The sequence below is a fragment of the Harmonia axyridis genome, chromosome 4, assembly GCF_914767665.1.
Source record: "Harmonia axyridis chromosome 4, icHarAxyr1.1, whole genome shotgun sequence".
NCBI lineage: Eukaryota > Metazoa > Arthropoda > Insecta > Coleoptera > Coccinellidae > Harmonia > Harmonia axyridis.
The window spans coordinates 41,678,934-41,701,880 of record NC_059504.1 but is presented as its reverse complement, the minus strand read 5'-3'; the positions used below and the strand labels follow the sequence as shown (position 1 = coordinate 41,701,880).

The following is a 22,947-nucleotide window of genomic DNA, read 5'->3' as shown; positions in this document are numbered from 1 at the left end:
GTTTCAGGGTAAAAAATATTGTCTACGATTTCAAAATTTCCTTTCCAAATGCATTTTAGACCATTCCGAACAACTTTAGTTACGTGTCTGTCTGTCGGTTTGTATGTCCACAAAAACTTGTAATAGCCTTTACTTTCACAATTCTTTTACGATTTTAACGAAATTTGGTATGAGCCCTAGTATGAGCTTTTCTAGTAGAATGCAGTAACGGATCCACGGAGAGGGGGGTATACCTTTTATGAGCGATGAAGCTTCGTCTGCGTCTGATGCAACTCTGCCTCATGTTGAAAAATAGAAAAAAAGACTTCCTTCTATATAGCTTTCATCTCTCATATGAATTTGGTACATTGCGCCCCCCCTTGAAGAAATCCTGAATCCTTCACTGGTTGAAGGGTCAATATTGAGCATGCGCAACCGTGAAATTACCCCCCCTGGAGTCCTGGAGAGGGTTGCAATTCCATCAGGAATTTGAATAGGGAAAACGGGTATTTTTGTAGCACAAATGTATGCATATATTCAAATTTTTATGAACCTGCAGTTTGTATTCTATAAAGTGAATATTCACAAAGTTACAGGGTGTTTTTTATAGAATTATGGTACCGATAAAACTAAATGAAACAGAGATGTTCTAATTGATCGTATAATTTCTATTGAAAGAAAAATATTTTCAACAAACAGTATTACCACAAATTCTCAAATTTCTCACCATAAAAAACACCCTGTAACTTTGTTAATATTCACGTTATAGAACACAAACTGCTTCCCTATTCAAATTCCTGATGGGGTTGCAACCCTCTCCAGGGGGTGGCTAGTAGAAACAAGCTTTGTATCCCAGATCATATCCCCCTATCATCAAAAATTGACCTGTCTGAGTGTTTTCACGAATTCTGATTCGTTGTTGAAGGTGGACACTTTTAAATGAGACACCCTGTATATAAGGACATCCTGATAACTACTCAAATGGTTTTAGCGCACCCATTTCTTAGGATCCTGATGTAAATAAATAATTTAATTCTACATCTAATTTTCCCTCTGTCGCAAAGAATCTCTTTATCGGCACTTTGAATTCCATTACTTACCGTATTAACATACTCACTCACATCGGTAGGGCACTTTAGGTTTAGTATATATCTGTTGATTAGATTGAAGTGGATGACGTAAAAGATTCATATTATATTCTGTATTTAAATTTTAATGTATGTTGCATGATCTCAAATCTTATTATGAGTAGGCAAACTTTGGAAAACTTCGAAAGAAGGAAAATTGATAAGGGCTATTCTTTAAGTTTTTCGCGTCTGTGAATTAAAAAAACTTTGGAAACAAATAACCATTTTTTTTTTCGTTTATAATCTTTATCCCCCTAAGGCTCATGTCTGGGTACTCCACTCGAAGGCATAGTGCCATACCAGACCCATTGACAGAATTTTTTTTTTTTTTATTTCTGTATCCATATATGTATATGATTTTCATCTCAAAAACTAATTCAACTGTTCAAACTCAAATGTTGAAATTGCGTAATCTTAGGAAGATTCAATGTATAGAATGTGAAATGTGTTTTTTTTAAGTTTCTATGAAAAAAATTACATAATAATAAATGAAGTGTATTTTTAGCGAATTTTTTACAAAAGATATGTTCTTGATCAAGGCATTATCTACATTGTTGAAGAAAACACGTTTCTTTATCTCTGCAAATTTGTTCATTAGATGTACCTTGTAGAACAAGAAATAAATATGTTTATGATTGAATTTGCACGCCAACACAATAAACTACATGGGTTTTAAGAATGGTTGCACCTAAGCGAGCTTTTGAAATGTTCTTCAACGCTCTTCATGATGATTTTGAAATTATGGAATCACAAAATGAGTATTATTAATTATTATTGAAATTTTGTGAATCCCCTTTAGTCAAACCCGGGAAAAGTGTATTAAAATTTTCTTAAAGGCCACTAACTTTAATAACGATTAGATTTTCCAATGGCTTTTTGTTCAATTTCGAAATTTCTGTTTAATTTGATTGTTTATTGAAACACAGAAATATAAAATTTTACACATGACATAATCTTGTGTATTTTTTCTCTTTCTTCTAAATTAAAATTATATCTCGACAAAAAGCTATATTAATTTGTTTTTAGTTCCTTTTCAATTCACCAAATTAAAGTAACTCAAAGGTTGAACCTTTGCACTTGAAATAAAAGCAATTTCTTTTAATACATGTACATTTGATGTTTATTCCATTTACTGATTTATTCTCATGTGAAACACTAGAAAAACAGATTTTATACTAAAAAAAAGTAATTATTCATCTTTGTAGAAAGAGCTTAAGAATAATATTTACACATAATTTCAATTCAACAATATATGATCGAAAAAACAAATATGTACAGTTTATTTTTGCTTCTTCATACAAAGGACACATACATCCATTAAAAAAAAAAATACATTCACTACATGTATGTAGTACAATTTTTAAGTGTGTTCAAATCGATCTGTCGACTCACTTCCAGTAAGGAACTAAATGAAAACAGGATAACTGATCTTCAAAGTGAAAAAATTAAATTACCAATTTACACGTCTATTCTGTATTGAATGACTCTTATTTGTTTAGCACCAACATCCTGTCAATATTTTGCCATTTGATAACAAAAATTTATTTACAATGCCAACTAATACCAAGATTTAATATAATCAAGTATTTGCTGCTACTTAAGATGGAGATAGCAACTTGCTCATCCATAATTGACAATAATATACAATATCCACGCTCCAGATTCAATTAAACTATACATTAAAGAAAATCATTTTGTAACAATATTAAAATGAACAATTCTTAATAAGAGCAGCCGGGAATATTAAAGAGTAAAATTTTGTAAATAGTACAATTTTTCTCAAACATTTCTTCCAAATATCTCAATCTTACTCGAATGAACGATATTCACAAAAGTTCGAGACAATTAAATAATGTCATTTTCAACTCGTCTTTGGGAGAACTTGAAAAAAAATAACTGCATCGACAAATATGGCTAATTAGAAAATCCTCGTGTTATCACCATTTCAACCCAAAAACACGTGAATAGAGAACCTCTACTCTTTGAATAGGAAATGGAATTTTGTTCTAAACTAAAATTTTTTCTCATTGAAATCAAATAAATTAAAAATTGAAGACCAGTCCCCATCAAAATAATAGAGCTGTCCACAACTACTTTTCAAGTTGAAATCACAGATATGCAATACAGTTAAAAAAATATCCACTTTCGAAAAGAAAAAAACAATTTTTTTATGTTGGTAAAAAATATTCGAAGAAGTCAAATTTTAAATCAGTCTTTTGCCCATGCAGTAATTTTTTTTTCTGAGTGTAACATAACAACAATATTTATCTGATTTTCCAAAACTGGCATAATTCAAATGAAGTTAACTGGTTAATATTTAGGCAACAAAAATTATTTATAACAATTTTATTTTACAAGACTCAAATTTTTCAAGGTTTCAACTTTAAAACATAAATTTAAATAGTGACAAAATGAAATACTTCAATGTCATAATTCATAAAAAAAAAACTCATAAATTAATCGAGTAAAAACCTTAATGTGAGAATTTTGCCTTTTTACAAGGACCCTCCATATGTTTGTTTCTAATTATACGCTTTGCCTTGAGATAAGACAATGTGTCCCTGTTACTCTGCGGTTTCACTATAGTCAATTCACTTATATCAGTCTTCAAATGTTCTGAATTGTTAACTGTATCATCACTTTTTTCCTCACATACACTTTCACTTGACGATTGAATATAAACACTACCAGGTTGGGTTAGTTCTTCTTCTTGTACAGACATAGTTGTATCTATCTCTGTTTCACTTCCTATGGGAGGACTTTCAAAATCTTCATTGTCAAAGTTCTCCTCTTCCATTTCCTCGTCATCGGCAAACTGATCCACGATAGCGCCTGAAGGAAATGAGCACTCAATATAACATGTTACATACTCGGTTTCATTCCAGTAAACCTTCATTTTCTTCATGAACTTACCATTCTTCGTAGGGAACATTATCTCAGGCAACATTCCAATATCCTTGTTGTTGTCTATCATTAACTTTTTAATTAAAATACTAATGTCTTCCCTTTTTCTTGTTACGGTAAATTCATCGAACCAGTTCTTCAAACCTTTTATTGGAATGTAGTAATCTTTAATCGGGTCCTAAAATTATAATTAATGAGAAAATAGTTCGCATTTTATATAGTAACAACAACTATTCAATATAACTAAGCTGATCAAAAAGTAATGACACTTTTATGAGGTGGGCCATGGTCGATGGTACCCAGGACTTTTACGGAGAATAGAAGGTATGATTTTATTGACAATTTGGTTTCTTGGGTAGGAACCACTGCTCTATTGATCTCAAAAATTTTCAGCGCTAAGAAATTCCTTAATTTGTCTCGTCAAGTTAGAAATTACACTATTTCTCATAAAAGAAATTGTTAACAAATTATCTTGAATCAAAATGATTTATAAAAAGGATTATTTTCGCAACACTAAAAAGAGGTTGAATAAAATTATGTTAGGTGAATATGTTGTTTTGCCAATTTAGATTAAAAAATTAACGACCTGAAAATTGAGTCCTGGTCCTTTTGCCTGAAGTGGAAATATTTCGAAATTATCTAGTATAAAATAATAACATAAACAAAATTTGAATATTCAAAAACACTTACCATTAGGAAATGTTCCACATATTGTAATAAGTACAAACCACAATCAGTGAAATTGGTCTGCTGAGGTACCTTTGGGCAAGCCCCTTTGATTACATCCTTGGTGAAAACTTTCTCTTTGTTATATTTTGCTTTATATTCACAGGTCAAGTAGTCCCTAAGTGTAGCGACAACCCTACTCCTACCAGTTCCGGCAAGAGAATCGAATATTAATATGCAGGGCCTGAAAATGAATAATTTTTTTGTTACTCTCCAACTAGAAATATGATAAATATTATGCTGCCTGATTTGAATTTGATGTTATTTGTTACAAATCCAGAAATGAATTTCAAGAATTCAGCTATTAAAACTGGGATTTTTCATGAAAAATGTCATTAGCACTTTCGCAATACATGTTTCCAATTTCATTATTGTATGTCATACGATTTCAGAGAATAGCTATTTTGATATCGAAGCCGCGAAATGACTCTTTAGCAATCTAGAGAAAAATGATTGCCGATAGGAATATCTGAGGCACTACGGTGAGATGAATTAATCAATATGACCTTGGATGGCATTAAAGAAAATTATGTATTGATAGCCACAGTTCCTGATACCAAAACCGACAAGAAACTCAATATACTACTACTAATATTGAATTTAGAAAAAATAACTGAAAATATGTTGGATTTCATTCAAAACAAACAAGATATCAAAGGGCAATCGACCGAGGTCCTTCAGCCCAAGTTACATCAACATAATATTCAAAAAGATTTACAAAAAAAAAATTATTATTTTTGCAATTACAATTACAAGATATCAGTTTTGATAGGAGTTCAGTTCGTTCAAAACATTTGACAAAGCTCTTTTTGAGATACGAAAAAGGAAAATATTCTGCTCAAGTTGTGATGAGTATACTATTTGGAAAATACCGATCCTGAAGAATATCTAAAAATTACCGAAATTCAAATCATTCAGGGGACACTATTTTGGAAGGAGTTGCACTACAATGCTTGCTGTTAGTGTTGCTTATATATCAGTTCTTAGACATCATAGTAGAAATAAATCCTTTTCGGTAGTAGAATAGTTATTTCTCTAATTCATTGCATTTTCATTGAAATTAATGAAATATTTCCATGAATATAATTTAGTGATTTTTGCATTGAAAAATGTTGGTTGGCAGAACTGATTTCTTTAAGGCAATTTGATGAATTGACAGATAAAGCCGTAGCGGAAAGTTCGGAGTGTCAACATAGAATAATAAAATATAACCATGAAAACTGTGTGTTTCTGATATATTCTCGCACGATTTTGTTCTACAAGATGTGGAAGAATGAACGGAATAACCACAGAATTAGAGAAATATATAAAGAGGATTCCATCGAGAATAAAAAGCAAAGTTTTATCATTAAAAATAATTATGAAAAAAAGAGAGTCGACATAATATTTTTACTTACTGCTTAATCGGAGGTCTATTAGCATGAGAAGTTACTCTTTGTGTCTCATCGGTTGAATCATCGCTCTCTAATTCGCTTTCATCACCTTCAGCTTCATCTTGATTACTTTCAAGATCTTCACAAGGTATCTCCTCCTTCTTCATGGGGGTTATGGTGACACTGCCAATAGTTGTTTTTGCACGAACTGAAATGAAGAGAAAATGATAAAATATTCATATTAACACTAGTGACATATGAAAGCAATTTGTGGTTTGGATGTGTTTGATAATGAAATTACTGTTGTAATTTCTACCGTATTTACTTTTATTAATTCAACTTTGCATGTTAAAGGAGACGGTTCAGACTTCATGAATTAGATGTATATAATACTTACTTTTTTTCTTGGGAGCTATTTCAATCTTTACAGGATTACCATCAAACGTTTGGCACCCATCTAAGCCTGGATAACAAATTATAGCCAAAAACCAATGGCAGTTCTCATTGATTGGAACTATTACAAAGTCTTTTTTGAACAAATCTATATTTTTCGTCCAAGTCTTCACCCTCGAATGTCTCTTTTCTGCTGGAGTCAGATGGGGGTCTAATTCAGAAGGGTTAATATCCCTGAAACCTTTGAGTGGTTTGGTTGTGAGTCTTTCATAGAAAAATGTTGAAAATACATGTATCTTCTCTTGCTCCTCGGGAATCAACCCATTTACCAAATATTTCAGATAAAAATCAATTATGACATCATTCAAAAGCTGGTCCGACGCTAAACACATATAATCTTCAGTGTTAATGGATATTCTACCCCTTCCTTCTGGTGGATATGTGAATAGTTGCTTCACTTCAAGAATTCTGAAATGAAAATATAAATTGTAAGATCTTTGGTCCTCTTTAAAATGAAGAACAGAGTTTATCTGAAAGTTGATAAGTTAAATAACGGGTGTTTTTTTTCGAGGTATATAACTTTAAGTTGGCATTACTGTTCAAGATGGCGACCGATTTACCAGCTGTCTAGTGATTTATTCTCAGTTTGGTTTGGCAATTCATCATGAATAGACTCACGCCTGAACAACGCTTGCAAATAGTGCAATTTTATTTCGAAAATAATGGTTCTGTGCGGGATACATATCGCGCACTACGTCCATTTTATTTTGTTTAGCGATGAAGCGCACTTCTGGTTGAATGGCTACGTCAACAAACAAAACTGCCGCATTTGGAGTGAAGCTAATCATCAAGTGTATGTCGAAACACCGTTACATTAAGAAAAACTGACTGTTTGGTGCGCTTTATGGGCTGGTGGAATCACTGGTCCGTACTTCTTCAAAAACGATGATGGCCAGAACGTTACAATCAATGGTGATCGGTATAGAGCCATGATTACTAACTTTTTCATTCCTGAATTGAACAACCATGATGTCCAGGAGCTGTGGTTCCAACAAGACGGCGCAACATGTCACACAGCTCGTGCCACAATCGATTTATTGAAAGACACGTTTGGTGACCGCCTATTTTCAAGTTTTGGACCTGTGAATTGGCCTCCAAGATCTTGTGATTTAACACCGCTAGACTACTTTCTGTGGGGCTATGTAAAGTCATTGGTCTATGCAGATAAACCACAAACCCTTGACCATTTGGAAGACAACATTCGCCGTGTTATTGCCGATATACGGCCACAAATGTTGGAAAAAGTCATCAAATATTGGACGTCCAGATTGGACTACATCCGAGCCAGCCGTGGCGGTCATATGCCAGAAATCATATTTAAAATGTAATGCCACAAGATTATCTTACGGATAAATAAAATTCATGTCAATCGAATAATCCATCGTTGTTTTATTGCAATTTAAAATTGTATAGCTCTAAAAAAAACACCCTTTATATACGTTGAACATTTTACCGAAAATGAATGGCTTAAAAAGCCTGATTAAAAAGAGTGACGAAATTGTTTTTGATGCTAAATTAGTAAAAAAAATCCTCTAACAGGCCAGTAAAACAAATTTTTTTCGCAAAATTCGATTTTTTTATTCAACATAGTTTCCCGCAATATCTCACAAACTAATGGTAGGACTGCTGTCAAATTTTGACACGTATCGTTTGAAGGTTGGTACTAACTAAAGATCATATGGATTCAATACTTGCACTGCTATCTGTGCATCAGACCTAGGACTTTTCAATTGGCCTAATATGCTGACATGACCTTTGAGCCACACATATTATTCAGTTCAATTACAATACTCCATTTCATCAATTTCAATGAAGTTTCAATTCAACTTTAATCTAACGAAAATTCTCTAATCAATATCTATTGAGAGGAATTAATTTATAATCTGAATAAAAACTTTTTTCCGGTTTGTATACAAATTTTGCAATAAAATCCTATGAACTATCCAGAATAATCTCTTATTATCACTACTTAATTCTAATTGATAACAATCTACCAAAATTCAGAAAAAGAATACTTACGATCCAGCGGTCGGCTGTAGATTAGCCATAGTCAATTCCTTAGGGCAAGTTTTAATGAGAATATCATTGGCTTCTTTCAATGTCAGTTCATCCAATAAACCTTCATTCATTGTCGGTCTGTAAATTTCTATTAATGCCGCCCTTACATCTTCGGGTATATTTTCAGGGAGAATGGTCAGTCTCCTGTGTGGTTCATTATCTGATAACGGATCGTAATAATTCACATCATTATCACTCATTCCCAATAAGTCTCTGATAGTTTTTCCCATGTACGGCTTCAAATAATAAAATAAGACTGGCAACTGTTTCTGGAAACAGACTAATACTTTCACAATATCACTTCTTTCTATCCTTAATGTCGTCACGCTCTTGTTTGAGGTATGTGCCACTTTCATAATCATACAAGATGAATTTATGATTACCTGAAATCATTAAACAATTATTAATCCAAATGTCCAATTTTTTGAGTTGGAAATTACAAAATCATCATATTTCGTACGTGTTCTTCCCAAAGTAAATATTTTTTTCACTTCAAAAGATTAAATGACCGTATTTTAAAGAAAACTTCCTTTTTTTTCCTGACTGTCAAGTTGTCTATGGTTGGCTATTCTGAGAACTAATGCCTGCATTGGTAATATTTAATAGAAATTGAAATTTCCTTGACAAAAAGAAGAAAAATCATTACAGTATTCTGTGTATAAAGCAAAAGTAAACAACCGTAATTGACACATCAAACCGAGGTTATGTTTCGTAGTCATAGAGCAAGCACGAACAAAAAGAATCCTTTTTCTTGCCATAAATGGTCACTATCCAGACTCAATGATGAATGACACTTCGAAACTTTCTTTAACCTTAGAGAGGTTTATGGAACACTTCATTTGTAAGGAAAAAGGAGGCTTTAATTTTGATTATGGAACTGGCCCTAAATATTAATATCAACTTATCTGGGTTCAAGTTAACGCTAATGTTTAAAAAAATTAAATTTAGTTATTGCAAAATACTCACATTTTCTTTGGCAAACGTTCTATAGGACCCTATACGAACAGTTCTGCATTGAAGTAGTATACTCTTTGAATTATCTAGAGGAATATCATACTGGTTGTCTAAAGGTAAGCAAGAATTAATATAAAAATATCGACCTTTTATAAGTAGAAACTTACTATTCAAGGTGCTTTTCTGAATATCAGATATTGAAGGTTCTTTCTTAATAATAGGGCTCAGTGTGATAGATGATCCTAGTTTATGTAAGATATTTTCGTTCACTGGACCTACTGGTGTATCTTGATCATCTTCATCATCTGAGCTGAGTTCTAGAATAATTGGTTCATGTTCGGTCGTTTTTCCTCTACTAGCAGGTTTCTTTTTAGCTACATTTGTCTCTTTGGTACCTACAATAAATGAAATTTTTAAAATTATGGTAAATTTTCCATTAATCTTTTTGCTGTTTTTTTAATTCACAAAACTGATGGAAATACAAGCCAACACTGTCCTTCACTTACCATTTGTATTTGCATTGATTGAATTTGTTACTTCCTTCTTCTTCTTTTGTTTTATATTGTCTGTTTTCTTTGCAGTTGCTGTTACAGTCTTTACATTTTCGGGAAATTTAGTTTTACACCTCAGACATTTATTGAAGTCATCAGATAAATAGCCACAATATCCACAAACGGCCATTTTTCCTTCAATGAACTTTGGTTGTTCCGGCTCTTTCGCTGGTTCAGGTGTTGGTTCCCTTACCGCACCAGTACATGGGTTTGTTATTTCAGAAACAATTTGAAAATTAGTCTCCTGTTGTTTTTCATTTTGCTGTAAACCAAAACATTACTCATTATAATTATACATTCAGTTTATGTTGTATATGCAAAGTTAGTTTTCGGGAAGTGAGTACATTAATAAATATTAACCCCCTATTACATTATGCCTTTTTCTATTGTCTATTTTGACGCCTATTGTCATGTCAATTTCTTGGCTGAAATTCTCATAGATGTCTGACACTATTGGGCAAGCATGAAATTCAACCAAACTTTTCCCTCTGAATTGTCAAAATGCAGGTTGACCAACACGATTTTCAACTGTTTGACTTAACATAACTCAAGACCCTATTAGAAAATCTCTCCAAAATCGTAAACTGTGTGAACTGAAAGGGACATTTTTTTTGTGTCAACTGATGAAAATAGCGAATGAAGAATACGCCTTAAATTTTTAAGTGAAATTTTCGAGTAACGAGGCACTGAAAATGCTAAATGAGGATTACGGTGGCATCATCATTTTCGTAAAAGTCTTGAGTATAAGTGGTACAATACATTCAAATGAGATTGAGATGTGTTGAAGAATATCTTCAAATAAACTCAACTTCACAAAAGTGAAAGATATTACTAATTGTCGTTTAGGTATGAGAGAGTTTGCCGAAGAAATTATGTTTTTCCTGAATGAATCAATAATACCTAAAAATAAATAATAAGAGATTTTTGATCATGAAACGCGTTACCGCTGAAGACATGCTAGAACACGTCAATTCCGATCCCACATTTATAACAAGCATTATAACTATTTTACGAATTCAACAGGCAACAATCAAAGGTTAATTTTGACAATTTTTTCTTTTAGGAGTTGTTGAGCACCTGGATTTTTTACCCGCAGATGAGAAAATAAATAAAAAACGTCATGTGGAATTCAAGAGAAAAGCCCAGATAATAATAACTCCAATAAGTCATCATTGTGACTTTCTGACCAAATCAACAAACACTACAGAACAGCCACCACATTCCCCTGATATGCCGCCTATTGCCTTTTAACTCGCCCAAAAATGGCCATTTTGATTGTAATGATTTTCAGTAGATAGAAAAACAAAAAGCCTTCACTAAGTGTACTTGAAGTTGTAAAATGTACAATGATGTTGTAAAATGTTTAAATGATGTAATAATTGTAAATTTGAGACATTTGTTTTCAAATGATCAACTTTTCAAACAGCAAGAAGGTTTTTATAATAAACTGATCATTATTCTCTATCATTTGATGATTATGAGTTTGTATAAGTATATTTTAAAAAAAAAAAATATGATATTAAAATTTTTAAGAACAAACAATATTTTGTGTTTCAACAAATAATTCTGTGTTCGTTTTTGGCATAGAAGTAATTTTGCAGGTATAACGTCAATACTATATAATTCTGCACTCACCTGACTAAGCAAGTACCCAACAGTAACAACATAATTAATTCCATTGGTATTAGCTTCTGACACTTCAATTGGAGTTTCTGGTGTGAACGGTACTCCTACTTGATCCAAAATCTCCTGAATGGTACAAGCTTGGTTGGGCAATGAAAAAGTGATTAATCGTTGCTCTCCATTAGACAATAAGATTAGCATTCTAATAGTATCTTGATAATCTTCACTGACGGGAGTTTTTTCTGAAAAATCGAATACATCACCTGAAAAATTGAATACTTCTTCTGAAAAATTGAATATTTTTTATGAAATTTTAAATCTGTCTATACATGAAGGTTATTTAATAAGAACCTTGAAATATTAGCCTTCACTTTTGATATACATTTGCCTGGAAGTACAATTTCAACAAAGACAAAATCATTATATCAACCAAAAGAATAGATTATCAGGCCAATTGAAAGATTCCCGGTCTGATGCACAGATGGCGGTGTCACTATTAAGTCCATATGATTTTTAGTTATTACCAACTTTCAAACGATGCATTTTTTTTTGAAAAGTTGGAAGATCGCTATAATAAATAGCTGTATTGCCCACGAAGGCAACTATGCTGAATAATAAAATCGAATTTCGCCAAAATATGTGTTTTACTATGGTAGAACGGGGACTTTGTTACATTGTTTTGAACTACAATTCAAGAAAAGAACGAATAACTTTTGGTTGATATAATTATTGTCATTGTTTAAATAAAAAAAATGGGTACCAGAGGATGTATAAAAAGTAAGTTTTTTTGAATTATTTTACTGTTCATATGAACTACTTTTCAATAAATGGTTTGATAGGAAGTACAAAAAAAAACATAAAATCTCTTTAAACTTACCTATTATTTTCTGAAGTGTACTGGATGGAACACAACTGGGCAACGAAAAATGATGATTAGTTTTGTTCGAATCATGTCCAGGTGGTTGTATAATGTAGTTGTGACCATTTGGTTTTTGCTGTGGTGGTTGTAAAGATGTCAAAGATTGAGGAGATGGAAGTGACTGTGGCGACGAATTTGATGCCATCTTGTGCTGAGACACTGGCTGTGGAGATGACAAAGGTTGTGGAGAAGAATTTTGCACCATCTGCTGTTGTTGTTGACTATTCATATTCTGTTGATATTGTGTTGTTTGTGTCAGTGACCTGTAAAAATCATTAATTATGAATAAAACAGTGAATGATAGATTATTGATTAAAACTAGTAATTATTTCACTCTCCACAAAAAAAAAATTATCCGCCCAAATCTTATTCACGGCTGTGTGTATTGAAGAATAAAATCCCAGGCAGATTATTTATCAGCTCAAGTTAAATCTTTCGTTTCTGTTGAACCACAAAATCAATCTACTACGACCAGATTGAACGAATCTCCCAAATAGACGGAATATTTTCTGCTCAAAATATAACTCTACTTTATAACATATAATATATTTGTGTTCTATCAGTTCTGTCTATATAAGATAGTGCAACAATTGAAAACCTAAAAAATGGATCAATATATTGCTCTTTTGTCCAATGAATGTGAAGTTACTCTTTCTTAATAATCTCTGTCGTTTTCATTTTTAATTCAAAAGTAATCAATAACAATTATAACAGCTTACATTATGGTTATGTCGAATTATAAATATATACTATACCATGATCACCGTTTTGGCATTTATTTATATATTTTCGTACAATACAAGTTGAATACAGTTTTGTAGGAATTATGACCCCATGAATACTGAACACGCGAAAATCCCTAGAACTGTAGTGTTGCCGATTATAATCGGTCATTTACGAATCTTCCATATGGAATAAAATGTTTAGTAGAATAATAATTAACCTGGTATTAATTAACGCGGCGTTTGTAAGTCGGTGCAAATGGGTATTAAAGGTATAATTTTGGTAATTTTTTATGGATGGCACATCTCATCAAAAAAATATAAACATCGATCCCCATAGCAGGCGTATTTGACAAAAATTAAATATCGTAACTTCTTTTCTAGTTCCGTAAAACTGAGATATGAAATACATAAAAAAATAATCTACCTATTAGAAGAGTCCATTTGAGGTGTTTGTCTATATTGGAGTTGGGAATTATCAGGGAAGCATTGAGAATTAACAGGAGGAGCTTCACTTCTTTCCAAATTTGAATTGTCCTGCCTCAAACTGAATTTTGCATTGTTTTTGTTCATAATTCCTGTATTGGGTAATTTTTGACGAGGTCTATTTATATTGAGACCTCTTGGCTTCTTCACACTGACATCAGGCATAACATTCAATCTACAAAACCATAAATTTTCCAGTCACAATATGAATTGAAATAATATTTATGAAACAAAAAATGGTGAACACCCATATATTTATTATTTTTCACATGTTCAGAAATCTTATCAGAAAATGCAAGTAACTGAAATATCAGTAGAGTTTTTGAAATTTCTGCAAGATTTTTGAGCTGTCTAAAACATTTACTTCCGTTTCTAACCTGTTTGTCTGGACATACAATTCTAACTATACCAAAAGTTATTGAATCAACCAAAAGGAAATATAAAATTATCCAAAAGTTCGATTCAAGAAAACAGCTGATAAATTGGTATATATGATAATCGAATATACAGTACTAGCAACTACTTTCAAATTCATCTATAATAATACGACAAATGTGAGTCGATTAACTGAATGATGTTATTGACTTATTCATCTTAAATTTCTCTTAGTATTCACAAAAAACCACTGATTTAAATGAAACAATTCATTAATTTTTGAACGTTGTTGAAGTGTGTATCTTTTCATAATTAATTGGCGTAACCTACTAAACACAAATAACATTTAGAGATTAAAAACAGAGGGGAAAATACAAATGAGAAATGTTAATGTGTGCGTTAGTAGTCTTCATTAATATCAGCCAATATATAGAAAAAGTTTAAATAATTTTATACCAATAACACCGATAAATCAAAACCAGACTTACCTTTGCTGTTGCTGCTTCATCAGCAGTTCCTTATATGCTTGCACTCCCATAACTCTTCCATCACTCATAGTGACAGTCTCTTGTTCTGGTTCTTTATTCTGTATAGAATTTACTTTGGAATTCATTTCAGCACCAGGGTTCGAATCCGTTTTCTGAAACTTCATTGAAGTAGTTAATAAACAAATATAATAATATTGAATGGAATAGTTCTTTATTGTGGAATAGAAATGGAATAAGAAAATTACTTCTTTTTCTATCACTTAAATATTTAACTGGTACAGCAGTGGTATTCATAGATAAGTAGTGAAGTAATTTTTTCATTCCATTAAATATAATAATGAATATTTAAAAATTTCATCAACACGCAAATAAGATTATGTGAAACCTGGCTACTGATTTTTTGAACATATACATTTTTTGAATCCATCGTATAGAATATGACTAGAAAGACATGCGCTTTTTTTTGCAACCATCAACATTTAGTTAAGCAAATAATTTTTAAGCAGAAAAACCTTAAAAATGTATAGAAGTCAGAAACTGGCCAAATTTCAATTATATACCTGTGAACTTTGTTGTTTAAATGTCTGATTTGTTCTTTCAATAGTGACAGAATGTTGATCATTTATATTATCTACTCGCTTTTGTTGGAAACCAACAGTTGCAAGGTGCTGGCTTTGTTGCTCCTGATTTGAATTTTGAATGGTGTGTTGTAGCTGATTATTTATTAGACTTATTTGTGGTCTCACAATTTTTGTTGGACAAAGTTGACGCTGAAAAAATGGAACAATGATGCACATGTTGTGATAAATAATGAAAGATCATATTAGAAATCGTGTTTCCATTTTCATGTATTATATATTTTATTTTAAAATTTTTCATTACATATTAAAATATACCAACCTGGACCTGCTGCATCAAGTTGAACTGTTGAGCTACCATTGGTGTTTTCAAAGATCTAGGTACCAGAGAAATCTGACTTCCTAGCCTATGGTTGAGTACAATTGGCTGCACTTCGACAGACTCTACCTGTGTCGGAATACTTCCGGTATTATCCATGTAGTAATATGTTGGGGTTTGGTGTTGTGGAATGGTTATTATTTCAGCTGTTGGATTCTTATGATATGCAATTTGCGGCTGCTGGTTCACTATCACCTGTTGTCCATCTACTATCATAAGCTGATTCGCAGACATAACAACGTACTGAAAAAAAATAAAGAAAATTGATTCGTGCAATTACATTTAATTATTATATTACATAGTTGAAATATCTAATGAAAAATAATAAAATTTTTAAGGAATGAAGGAATACACCAATTTATGGAGCAAGCGTAGCTAAATGTGGAATTAGTAAAGTACCGAGAGGCTTGGAGAAGAGGACTAGGTGGTAGAAGGCACTAGGCTGTATCTTATTGATATGCACATTACATCACATTGTTATTTGTTAAGGCTAAATAACCTTTGCGGCCATTTGGCTAATATCGTTTAGCTAGTTAATGGCACACCTTCCTTTTTACAATGATTTACACCTAAAGTACACCTTTTTTTAATAAAAAAAATGAAACTTCTTATTGAAAAACTGAAATCTAACAAAAAAACTGTCTTTCAAGAGACCACGGGAAGTCGGAATGAAAAGTATGAAAAATCTATAAAAGCTCATTTCCACGATAATATTAGTCCCGTAGTGTGGAAAGCCTGGGAAACTGACTAATGAAACAATGCCGACTACAGCTTGTAATTAATAATTCAACTATAATTAACTATATAACTAATAAATAATTAACTATATAACTAATAAATAAATTAACTATATAATTAATAAATCTTACTTTTGCTGCTAATGACGAAAACATTTTCGAAAATACTAAATTAACGCACTCGTCTGGAGACTAACTAACGATGTACACCACTGAAGGTTACGCACTAAACTGAAAGTACTACTTTATTTTCGACCGAAGTTTCTCAGATCTCCCTCTGATTGGGTGACTATGAAATTTTCGAATTTTTGGAGTGGGGACTGCCTCAAACGATAACGATCACTACCTGTCGAACGGAAAAATCTAATTCTTTCCACCTGCTAATTTCAAAACAACCAATGAGTACGCAGCAAAATGCATTCAGATTTGATAACAATTTGATACGGTACTCCTTTATTTTCAACCGAATTTTAAGATCTCCCTCTGATTGGGTAAGTCTGAAATTATCCAAGAACAAGAAAAATCTATAGTCTCATTTCACGATAAGAGTTGTCCAATAGAATAGAAAGTCTAGAAAACTGACTCAGGAAAAAATATTGACTACAGCTTAAAAATCAATAATTCAACAATATGAAATTAATTTCACGGCTTATCAGACAATTTTTCAATTCTGGAAAAAGTACGCCCTTCGAGCGGTACTCAAACCTGCTACTTTCGAATCACTAGTCCAGCGCTCTAACCACTTAGCCGACAAAAAAATCGAAAAAACACTTTGCTAACACTTTGCTAAGTAATAATTTAACAAAAAGCATGAGTGCCGGTGGCAACTAAAATCCAAGTCGGAGAAAAGGATTTTTTCACCTGCAAGAATGTTTTTAGTTAAAAAAATATTACTTCGCATTGTGTGAACTGGGAGCACGATCCCCCCTTCCTAAAATTTTGCATTATAGGACAAAAAAAAAAAAAGAGTCTGTCAAGAGACCACGGGAAGTCGAAATCAAAAATATAAAAAATCTATAAAAGCTCATTTCCACGATGATATTAGTCCCGTAGTATGGAAAGCCTGGAAAACTGACTAATGAAACAATGCCGATTACAGCTTGTAATTAATAATTCAACTATAATTAACTATATAACTAATAAATAATTAACTATATAACTAATAAATAAATTAACTATATAATTAATAAATCTTACTTTTGCTGCTAATGACGAAAACATTTTAACAAAACACTAAATTAACGCACTCGTCTGGAGACTAACTAACGATGTACACCACTGAAGGTTGAGAACTAAACTGAAAGTACTACTTTATTTTCGACCGAAGTTTTTCAGATCTCCCTCTGATTGGGTGACTATGAAATTTTCGAATTTTTGGAGTGGGGACTGCCTCAAACGATAACGATCACTACCTGTTAATTCTTTCCACCTGCTAATTTCAAAACAACCAATGAGTAAGCAGCAAAATGCATTCAGATGCGATAACAATTTGATACGTCACCAGAACCACAGAAAATACGCTCTATACAGGGTGTTTCAAATTAAGTCGGCACCATTGCTAACTCCGTTATTATTGATGCTACGATGTCGGTTAAATGGGCAAACTAGTAGCATTTTTAGTGGTCTTCTCGATGCCGAAAACAAAACAAAAATTGACAGTCGCGTCGTCATTATATTTCATAAAATGACTTTTTTTTTCAATGAAACACCCTATAATTTTTCATGCATTTCGATACGTAATAACATTCTCAACAACAAAGCTCATTTTTTCGTAATGTTGAAAATAAGGCAGTTGTATTAATAAAAAACATTTATAACAAACGGTTTTGATAAAGCGCTATAAAATATCGAGTAAATGGTCAAAAACACCGCCTTCTTGTTAAACACATATTTGAGCCCTTCTATTGACACTATTGATTCACAAAATGAATGCGGCTAGCGGAATGGCTTTAAGATGGAAATTATCGTTTTGTCTATTAATATCAAATAGCTTAGTGGTGTCGATTGATGATTGATGATCACGGGATTCACGAGTTCATATCCCAGCGCACTTTTTTCCTTTTACTTTCTTATTTTACTATTATTAACAAAATATTGTCATTCGTATAAGTACAAAAAATGGTTGTTTGGACAATCATGAGGTTTATTAGCCAAAACAAATAAATTTTTTGTACTAGTGAAAGAAATAAATATTTCAAAATAAGTCGCCCATTTTCCACTATAGGAAGAAAGGTGATATGAGCTTTGTTGTTGAGAATGTTATTACGAATCGAAATACATGAGAAAATATAGGGGGTTCCATTAAAAAAATATCATTTTATGAAATATTTTGACAATGCGACTGTCAATTTTTGTTTTGTTTTCGGCATCGAGAAGACACACTAAAAATGCTACTAGTTTGCCCATTTAACCGACATCGTAGCACCAATAATAACGGAATTAGCAATGGTGCCGACTTAATTTGAAACACCCTGTATATGAAATTTGTTTCATTCTATTTTGTTATCTAGTTTTTATATTTCTCGACCTACCATATAATTGAATTTATGGTAAATAAATGATGACGAAAAGTCATCATAAAGCAATAACATAATAGACACCCTACAAACGCTTAAATAACAATTAGTCCCCAAATAATGAGAATGAAATATTGTCACCCCTCGTCAAAAGAGATGTCAATTCATTTCCATGAACTAATCGAGTGGAAGCGTATTTAATATTTCAATTTCGGGCTTAGACATTATTTAAGCATGCCTTAATTTGAAATGTTCTAATCTCTCGTTATGAAAAAAATTGATACAATGTACTTTTCATCATGCCAACGAACAAATTCGTTCAAGTTGAAATTCATGTTACGTACAGTTTCGTTGTTCCAATGACAGGCGTTCGTTGACGGTTTTAGTGCTAACTCGGCTTTTGGATTAACAGTTCATCATAGGAATGTACATAGTACATCAACTCAATGAAAGATATTCATCAATGACTGATACGTTGGCTCAATGAATTTGTTCAACATAGCCGACCGCCTGCTAACAGATCACGTGACTCACGTAAATGAAAAAATAACCGATCCGAATTGGAAATGTTTGGAAATATTAATTTACTGCTTTACACTGAGAGAAATCCATCTTTTTTTATAAAGCAATTATTTGAAGGATATTTATTCACAACTATTACAGCAAATTTATATTTTATATACTTATTCATCAATAGGTAAATCATGCATTGAAAAAAGTTTATTAACACAGAATAAATATTTGTTTGCAAGGTATTTATGTAATAACATAACTAATTCATATAAACTTACATAGATAACATAAATTCATTGTCAACAAATTTTCAACCGGTAGTTAACAAACATTTGCTACATATGAATAAACTCTTACTTCAGTAGGTAATTTATTCACTAAAAATATGGGATTTATTAATAATTAACAAATTTAAATAATTCTAGCAATCACATAAATGAACAGCTTTCTTTTACATGCTTAAAATCCGTGTATACACATAATTCCCCTCATTATTTCCCTTTCAAACTAAAAATTTGTATTACTTTGGGTTTATTGAATATTGCTGATGCTGAGCCCATCTGTACTGAATTTTGGGTTTAAATCGTTTGTACCTGCTTAATGATGAGTAATGTTTGTTGACCAATGAATGGATGCAACCGAGATGACAAACCCCAATACCCTATACGAAGTCTAAAAAAATATGATGCCAAATATGGCCAGACCGACCTAGTTTGGCAAAAGATGCTTCTCACAACCAAACAATCAAATTGAAGAAACAGCCCAAATAACTATCAAACAAATACGTTATTCATTACTGAATTGAAATATTATTTCAATTTTACATTGAATTATAAATAATGCTCATCATTATTTATCAAATGAAAAATTAATACTAACAAGCTTTATTGATATTTAATTAGTGAAATAGAACAAAATTTTCCAAATTAATGATATTTATTAATTATTACTCAATACTATATTACCACTCAGCTATATTCATTTCAATCGACTACTATATTAAGCATTATTGAATGAAATTATTCGGAAATAATTCTCATTTACTTGATTTGATCGAAAATGCATTATAATTGATGAATAATTTATTGGCCGTATGGACAAATATTTATTTCATGGAGATAAAAAATTTATTTGGAACCCCACCAATAATCATCAGTTAATATCACACTACATCATAGAACTTATATCAGATTTTAGGTCTATGCACTACATTTATTCACCCATAATTTAATTTAATAATGCTGAATCTATATGTTGTCGATTGAAATAAATATAGCAGAGTGTTATATATTATTTATTAAAAATTAATCAATAGCATTTATTTGTAGCATTTTATTGAATTTCAATATTCATCAGACCAACTCACAGTTCTGGGATTTCATGGATTGTCATTCTCAAATATACGCCGTTTTAACCAGCATTAAGGTTAGGATATTTTACCGGTTAAATTATGATGATGAGAAAATCACTGTTGAATTTTCGCTTAGTTTCTTGAGCTTGCAAAGTGTATATATTATGAATATTTAATAGTGGATATCGTATTCAATTTTTTACGCTAGTTGTGCGGTGTTCAAAAGCTTACGGAATTGGTTCGACTCATTCAATAATACATTATTTTGAAGTTGCCATGAATTTCCAAATGGTTTTTGGTAAATCAAACTCTCTTTTCACAGATTGGGAGAGGTGCTATCAAAACATTATCACATTCCTCATGAAAGAGAAAAACAAGAAAGAAAAAACTGTGAGAGAACTTCTGGGAACTGTTAGTGGAGGAAATTTCAGTGAAAGTAAGATTTTTTTCAAATCAAAATACCTGTACGATTTAAATTGGACCTATTTCTGATTTTCTCGGAGTTCTTATACTTAATTGTTTTATAGATAGACGAGATGCTTCAATTGTTTGGACCTTACTTGCTTATTTGGTGCCTACGATGGATGCCATTACTGGACAAAGAACCCAACCAAATATACAATTTAAGATTCTCAGGGATCATTCCTGTTTGTTGAAAGGTAGATTCAGGAAGTGGAAGATCATATAGAATATTGGAAAACAAGATTAACAACCCCATACAGCCATTTATAAAAGCCATTGCATCGGAAATGAAATGAAATTTATAAATGAATTGTTTGTATATTTTGATGACAGAAGATTCGAATTCCATAGTTTTTTTAGAGTGGTTGATATTTGCGTCAAAATTATATATTTTACCTAGATTTTTCTAGATAATCCTTAATGGTTTGGTCTTATTTTCATGAGCTCCAAACTTCTTTAACATTTTCTATGATGTATATTTTATCAGAAGAAATAGAAGTGTACAAAATATAAACATAATATTATGTATTGTTATATATTATACATATAATAAAAAAAATTATTCGTTAAATTTTTTGTTGGTTTATGTTTTTATGAGAGTTTATTTTTTACGATGTATGGTATAAATTATTTGATAAATATCTTTAAACTATGTTTTATTATGTTTCCACAAGTCCAAAAATAAAAAAGTTTGAATTTTCATTGAATCAATGAAACTATCTACTATTATAATTCCGTTTTACGTGAAGTCTAGGAAATCGCAGTCAAAGGTTCCTACTACTTTTATTTTGGATAAAATTATAAACAAATAATTTTATTCAAAATAAAAGGAGTATGAACCTTTGATGATGATTTTCTCAACTTTTTGCAAAACCGAATAGTATTGATTCAATGTATACGTACGTAATTAATAATTCATCTATTACTATAATTAATAAATTTTACTTTTGAAGCCAAAGAAGAGACCATTTTCGAAAACAACACTAACTAACGATATGCAAATAAATGATGATGAAAAGTCAATTTCATAAAGCAATAATATAATAGACATCTCATGCTGGGCACCCTACAAACGATTAAATAACAATTAGTCCCCAAATTATGAGTATGAAATGTTGACACCTCTTTTCAAAAGAGAAGTCAATTCATTTCCATGAACTAATCAAGTGGAAGCGTATTTAACATTTTAATTTCGGACCTAGACATTATTTGAGCATGCCTTAATTTGAAATGTTCTATTCTCTCATGTGGAGGTGAAGAAATAATTCACAAAAAAAAGCGAAAATTATTTTCTAATTTAAATGTTCTTTTTTTACTGATTTCGCCCGACAAAACCAGAAACTTGATGTTCTTTATTGATTTTTCTGATTGCCTAGGTTAAATCAAATTCATTTGAAGTTTCATAAATTTAAAACATACCGTTTTTGAGATATTTCGATTTTTCATAAATTGGAGGGGCATTGGATAAACCCTCGGAGGAAAGAAAATTTTTTTTTTTCCTCTAAGGATAAACCTATAATTCGGAATGAATAAATTCATTTGAATGAGATTTTGAAAGTAAATATCAGGAAAATGGGGATACGTACTGACTTCTTATAAAAATTGATAACTCTACTGGGTGTTCAAACAAGACAATTCATTGATGACCTATTCAAACACTAGGTTTCCGAATG

General features: G+C 31.5%; 1 protein-coding gene across 7 annotated transcripts in view; it reads right to left on the bottom strand.

The window, feature by feature from the left end:
- Positions 1 to 2,202: 2,202 nt before the first annotated feature.
- Positions 2,203 to 22,947, bottom strand: part of LOC123679317 — a 36,455-nt gene continuing 15,710 nt past the window's right edge. The window contains exons 2-16 of one of the 7 annotated variants that reach the window (XM_045616864.1): positions 15,639 to 15,938; positions 15,299 to 15,508; positions 14,739 to 14,896; positions 13,817 to 14,050; positions 12,626 to 12,930; positions 11,761 to 12,011; positions 10,081 to 10,387; positions 9,742 to 9,969; positions 9,587 to 9,684; positions 8,582 to 9,003; positions 6,507 to 6,970; positions 6,134 to 6,317; positions 4,701 to 4,920; positions 4,020 to 4,188; positions 2,203 to 3,938 (exon numbers count right to left, since the gene is read on the bottom strand). In XM_045616864.1, coding sequence (XP_045472820.1) covers positions 3,580 to 3,938; positions 4,020 to 4,188; positions 4,701 to 4,920; positions 6,134 to 6,317; positions 6,507 to 6,970; positions 8,582 to 9,003; positions 9,587 to 9,684; positions 9,742 to 9,969; positions 10,081 to 10,387; positions 11,761 to 12,011; positions 12,626 to 12,930; positions 13,817 to 14,050; positions 14,739 to 14,896; positions 15,299 to 15,508; positions 15,639 to 15,938 — 3,909 coding nt within the window. In that variant the 3' untranslated portion in view covers positions 2,203 to 3,579. The remainder of the gene's footprint in view (positions 3,939 to 4,019; positions 4,189 to 4,700; positions 4,921 to 6,133; positions 6,318 to 6,506; positions 6,971 to 8,581; positions 9,004 to 9,586; positions 9,685 to 9,741; positions 9,970 to 10,080; positions 10,388 to 11,760; positions 12,012 to 12,625; positions 12,931 to 13,816; positions 14,051 to 14,738; positions 14,897 to 15,298; positions 15,509 to 15,638; positions 15,939 to 22,947) is intronic. The other 6 variants (XM_045616866.1, XM_045616865.1, XM_045616868.1 and 3 more) reach the window with 6 other exon arrangements.